Source organism: Aythya fuligula, chromosome Z, assembly GCF_009819795.1.
Source record: "Aythya fuligula isolate bAytFul2 chromosome Z, bAytFul2.pri, whole genome shotgun sequence".
In the NCBI taxonomy this organism is placed as follows: domain Eukaryota; kingdom Metazoa; phylum Chordata; class Aves; order Anseriformes; family Anatidae; genus Aythya; species Aythya fuligula.
Window position 1 is genome coordinate 34,510,146 of NC_045593.1, and position 6,113 is coordinate 34,516,258.

Below are 6,113 nucleotides of genomic sequence, written 5' to 3' on the forward strand. Positions count from 1 at the left end.
AAGTTTGTCACAGTAGGCAGAACAGTCGCTTTGCAGCCCTTGCCTGGCTAAGGGTGCACTGCTTCACAGCTACACTGTAAAGTGTTAAAAATCATCCCCACCCACCCCAGAATATATATATATGTATAAAAAAAAATCCCCGTCCATCTCTCAGTACATAAAAGGACCTCATCACACTGCAAAAATAGCAGTACCCACTTTGGTCAATTAAAACAAACAAAAAAAGCATACATTATTTTTTTTTCTTTTAAATCTGTGTACTTACCTACAATAACCAATACAGCTAAAAGCACTACCTACATAGGCAAAACTTGGTATTGCATAATTCGTATAAATTTGAATCCCCTCCCCCCAATATTAATTGGAAGATGAAAAACATGAATGGTTAATAGAAAAAAACACCAAAATACTGAAAATATTGCTGGTCGATTACAATTCTTAAGCGGCAACTATACACAGCCATGATATGCTTTATAAATGTGAGATAAAGATATAACTGTCTAAAAAATCCATGATGTCACACTTTTTTCCCATCTGGAGTACAAAATATTTTGTCATAAAAATGGTAAAGATTTAAAATGATAATAAATGCAGCAAAACAAGTGTAGTGATGTCAATTTTGTGTGTGTGTGTGTGTGTTTTTGTGTTTTTTTTTTTTTTTTTTAATTTTTTTTTTTTTGTGTTTTTTTTTTTTTTAAATTTTTTAAATTTAAAGGCAAGGCACGTAATGTGGACATTATATCTTCGTGCAAATCAGGATTACTAGAAAGAGTATTTTAATTGATTATTTTTTAAGAGACATAGAGGCAAAATTTCTGCCCATGCACATTATATTTCTGTCAATACGTGAAATCTGTTGAACAAGGCTAACTTCTGAAAGCACCATGCAAGTTTTCAGCACCCTGTAACTGGACTTTAAGAGTGCATTATTTAAATAAAATCTTATCCCCATCCTGGTATTACCAGTTTGTAAACAGTAAGCTTTGCCCTTGTGGCATGGATTTGCCTATCTCTTTGTCTCTATGATGCAGATTATACAGAAAAATATAAACCCTATGGGTTCTTGATGCAACCAGTAACTTTAAATAAATAAATCCTACCCCTCTGTGGAGGCAGCAGCTAAACCAACATAAGTGCTGTGTTTTCATTGATTTCTTTTTCTCAAGGACATGATTTGTCTTGATGTAATGCCTTTTAATGCCCTCAAAAACTGAGGGGAAAAATAAATTTGTTCAAAGTAATTTTTAATTTATTTTTTTTTAATCCCCTCAATTTAGAGTCCAAGGGCTGAAGGACTTATAATGATGACCCCTTAGATATGATTTTTAAATTGCACTTGCCTCTGTAAGTGTTTCTTTAGTGGGAAAAGTTCATGTGGGTTGTTTTGTTTTGTTTTAATTTATTTATTTTTATTTTTTTTTCTGTTGCATGAAAAGATAACACTTTTACCTACATAGAGGCATTTCTTATATAGAGCCTGTGTGTTCATTCTGATTGAAAATTTCAAACTGGGTAACACACTAGAAAATGCTGAGTTAAGGGCCAAAGTTTAATAAATCCATACTGATAACTAAAGGCTACAGAGCATATTTTTAAAACATTTAGAAATCAGAGTGTTGAGAAAATGGCTGGCTTACAGCCCTTGCCCTCCTGCAGCTCTGTTGCTGCTGCCTAGCCTTTGTTTTGTGAGATAACCAGGAATAGTGATCCCATGCGTAAACAACAAGAATACTAAACCAATAAAACTAGCTTATCATGCAAATATTAAGGCATCTAGAAAGTCAGTTAAAATATATTGTCAGAGACAGAACATCTATTTCCCAGCGGACTTCATATAACAAAGGCTACTTAGCAGGGGCTGCATTCTACCCATTAGTGAAATATCATCGACCCTTTGTATGTCATTTCAGTTTTAACCATAAGGGAATTAGTGATTGTAAGTGCTGCAATTGCTGGTCTATTTTTGTCTTCTTTCTTCAGTTTCTTCTCTCATCCCGTCTTCCTTTTTTTTCCTTTTTCTAATTTTTCTTTTATTTTTTTTCCCTCAGTTACTTGTTTCTGCTTGAAGGAAAGGCTCTCCAATTATGTTCAAACCATAATTTGGGACATTTGTCGGCAGGATCGGTGTCCTGTTTGACACTTGAAAAGGAACCAAGCTAGCCCAGGTACCAGGACTGTTGGAAAGGAGGAAAGATAAAGAGATAGAGAAAAAGAGAGAGAAAATGAAACACAAATTAGACATTTTGCAAAAACCAGATCACAATGAATTTGAATCAGGATTAAAACAAATATTCATTATTAACAGCACTACTCAACATTAAAAAATAAATTAAACAAATTTCTGACTATTGCTTGAGATTCAAATTTACAGTTTTCTTTATTAAAAGTATGACTTATTTGGAAGAAAAATAATTGTGTTGGTCTCAACTGCAAGTAGCCTGTTTATTTATGGTAGTCTCCCAAAATTCTAGAGGTGATATACAAAACAGACACCACTAAACCATATATATAATACTATATGGCAGCACAGATGTTATTTAAGAGCTAATAAAATGTATTAGTGTACAAGTTTTCTCAACTCAAAAACAAATAAATAATAAATAAATAAATAAAGGCTCAGTGTTTAAGTTTCCTGTGCAATTTCCTACTTGTTTTCAAACCAGCAGTTTACACTGTCTCAGTCTCAAGATGTGTCTCTGAGGTGCATGAGTCCGCAGTAGAGTAGAGAACTTGGCCTAGAGAACTTTTAATATTAAAAAAAAAAACCTGTTTTGGCGTTGTTTTTGGTTTTGGTTTGTTTTTTACTTATTTCTATCCAAAATGTTTTAGTGTCCATAACATAGGGCCCAATGATGTAAACAATTGCAGTCAAGAGTAGCAGTGGGTACCATAAATTTTTCAAAGACAAGTCCATGGCTTTGGAACTAAAATCACCATTTCAAAAGCACTATGTCACTGAGGAGGTTAAGCTCCAATGGCATTCACATGTTTGCCAGGCATGGACTACTGGTAGGTACTGTAAGCCATCAGTATTTGCAAGATGGGTACTCAAAGAAAGACTTCAGCTGCCTCTATTCAGTAGCCAGAGCAGAGCCTGGGCAGCCTTTTCCTTGGATATATTTCTGGCAACTCAGAAATAATGGGCTTCTGAGAAAGTCTGGTTAAATGCATTCAGAAGAAAAACAGCATCATTATGTCAGCAATCATTGGCAAACAAGTAGAAACAAAACTGGATGCACATTGTGCAAACACATATTTCCTGCACATTTTATTGTAGCAAATGTTTCTCTGCACTAGTTATTTCCACAAACACAACAGCTTACTTGAGAGCACACTCTGGGATTAAACTGATATGCTTCATTATAGCATGTCTGAAGACTAAAGTCTCTGGCACATTTTGTGAAGGATGAACACTGGAATCTTTCTTCCTTCTCTCTCTTTGGTCAACCCTCTGCACCACACTCTCCCTGGATAAGCACGTGCACTTCTGCATAATGCTGGCAGCAGGCATAAAGAGGAAAACAGACCCTTTTTATCTCTTTTAAATGCATACATAATAACTTCATTTCACTTGGCAGATTTATGGGATCTTTGAGTTGCTGTTGTGTGAACACTGACGAAAGGGGTCACTTTATTTCAAAAAACCCAGGGAACGTGTTTCTCAGGTGATTTATACTGAAAATAATAGAAAGAGGTTCTCTCATTTACTTCTTTTTGATACTCTTTACACCCCTCTAAACCTGCTAGTTTACTATTTTGATTCCTACCAATTATTTCAAGTTCTATGTTTTATACACATACACACACACACACACACAAAGAGGAAAAATTCACAGACCTGCTTGTTGCTTTTTATTTATTTATTTATTTATTGCCCCTTCAAGAATTATAAGAAATACGAGTTTCCTGATATGTTTAAAATGTCTGAAGTAAAAATAATATTCAATAGGTTTGGTATTGTTGTTGTTATTGTTTGTTTTTTTTTCATTGGGTATATTCTTAAAGGTTACCTGAAAATCTGGGTAATTGTAACCTCTTCAGTAATTAAAAAAGTCTTGCAATTATTTTCAAAACACAAAGTCAGCTAATCTATTTGATTATAGATTTTTTAATATCTATTGACGATTTCAAATACAGTATTTTCTGTCATTCATGAAAGAGCTCCTTTTTGAAAATGAGAAATCACAGTTATGCAACAAATCTTAAAATTTACACAAAGACTTAAACCCATTTATATCTGATGAAAAGATTAAGGTTTTAAAAAATATTCAGTACCAGAGCCTCATTCAAGAGGCTTAATTGTTTCAATATTTTCTTCATCCTCCTTCACAATTTGTTTTAGAATGCATTTCTTGTTCCTTCCTATTTGGATTTCAGTGATGTTAAGAAGTGAACTATGAACTAACAGACACAATGCAAATCATTTCCAAGCACAAGCACAGGGATCTGAAAAGATAGTAATAAAGAAGGAAAAGAGGAAGAGGAGGAGAAGGAGGAGGAGAAGAAAGAGGAGGAGGAGGAGGAGGAGGAGGAGGAGGAGGAGGAGGAGGAAGAGGAAGAGGAAGAGGAAGAGGAAGAGGAAGAGAGAGAGAGAGAGAGAAAGAGAAAGAGAGAGAGAAAGAGAAAGAGAAAGAGAAAGAGAAAGAGAAAGAGAAAGAGAAAGAGAAAGAGAAAGAGAAAGAGAAAGAGAAAGAGAAAGAGAAAGAGAAAGAGAAAGAGAAAGAGAAAGAGAAAGAGAAAGAGAAAGAATGCAGATTTGTTTGCTCAGGATCTGTCTGAACACACATTTTACAATTTGTAGTGCTTTGCTGTCCTGTGGATTTGGAAATCCACCACTGGATTTGCAGTGTTTAGCCACTTTAACAAAACAGAACACTAACAAAAAGAATGTAAATTTTCTGCAATGTCAACATGGTATTTAAGAAATTTCTGTTGCAAAGGCTAAATACACAGCTTTCAGGTTATCTTTCTATGGAATTACAGTGTACTTCAGAGGCTGGATATATGTGTGACTATTTTTTCTTCATTTTAAAGTTCAAAACCTTCTAATGAATACAGCAGGTGAAGGAAAGAAGTCAGAGCTGATAAGGAGCAAATTGCTATTTGTAGCAGCTCTCTTATCCAGTACCTCACACAGGAGAAAGACAGCTTGATTTTTTGGAAAGTGCTCAATAAAAATAAATTGCAGCAAGTGACTAATAGGACTGTTGTTGCTGTATGACTAGCAAATTTAATAGGGATGTTTCTTTAAACCTTCCAAACCTTCCATCTTACATTGCAATCCTCACAAAAATGCAGCATGCAGTAAATTTGTCAATGCTGCTTATGAATCCTCAGGGAGCAATAAATCTCCTGTATTTTAACACTATGCAGATCCCATCTGACTTCAGGAAGCCTCTTGCTTGCAAGACGCCGACCGCCACTGCAGAGCTGCCTACCACCTGCCATGGATAATGATGAAGGCACCTCTGACTCTGGGACAACAACGTGCCATCCATGGGCTGGAAAAACGATCACTTGGAAAGCCCTGGAGGGGGGCCAAAATCTCTACCCACCAGGCAGGGGCAGGCCCTGGGGCAGCAGGGAAGGGCAGGCCCTGCAGCCTGTCCACCAACACTTCCATCCTATGCAAGGATCTTCAAGGCCTAGTGAAATCAGGGTGTATTTTGGAAATCAAACTCATCATACTGCAGTTTTATGTGACTGTGTCCGGGGACACTCCAGGCCTGATACTACCACCCAACATATAGTGCAGGCAAAAGAAGAGACCAAGTGAAAAATATTGAGGTAAATAGCACTGTGAAGCACTAATCAAAGTGCCAAGTTCTGAGAATAACTGTGATATAAGACATAACCAAAAAGATAGCTCAGGCTTTGTGAAGCTACATACATATCCAGCATTCCCACCTATGCCCCATAACATTTGCAATAAATTTAATTGTACTTTCAGCTACATACAACCCACTCCTTTCTTTGTAGTTCCCCTGTGCCTCTGTGTGCAGCAGAAACAGACTGTCAGCCCAGACCAAGGTCCCCCACCAGTTATCTCAAACCTGCTCTGAAGGAACCTTCTGTGAGAACTGGGGAGTTTAGCTTCTGCCATGGAAACCATC

At 36.3% G+C, this 6,113-nt stretch overlaps 1 protein-coding gene across 7 annotated transcripts in view; it reads right to left on the reverse strand.

Annotated features, from left to right (window-relative positions):
- Positions 1-697: 697 nt before the first annotated feature.
- The window catches only part of NFIB (nuclear factor I B), a 183,012-nt gene continuing 177,596 nt past the window's right edge, over positions 698-6,113 (reverse strand). For 4 of the 7 annotated variants that reach the window (XM_032206062.1, XM_032206057.1, XM_032206056.1 and 1 more), the window contains one exon: positions 698-2,174. In XM_032206062.1, the coding sequence (XP_032061953.1) occupies positions 2,045-2,174 (130 nt within the window). In that variant the 3' untranslated portion in view covers positions 698-2,044. The remainder of the gene's footprint in view (positions 2,175-6,113) is intronic. The other 3 variants (XM_032206065.1, XM_032206061.1, XM_032206063.1) reach the window with 2 other exon arrangements.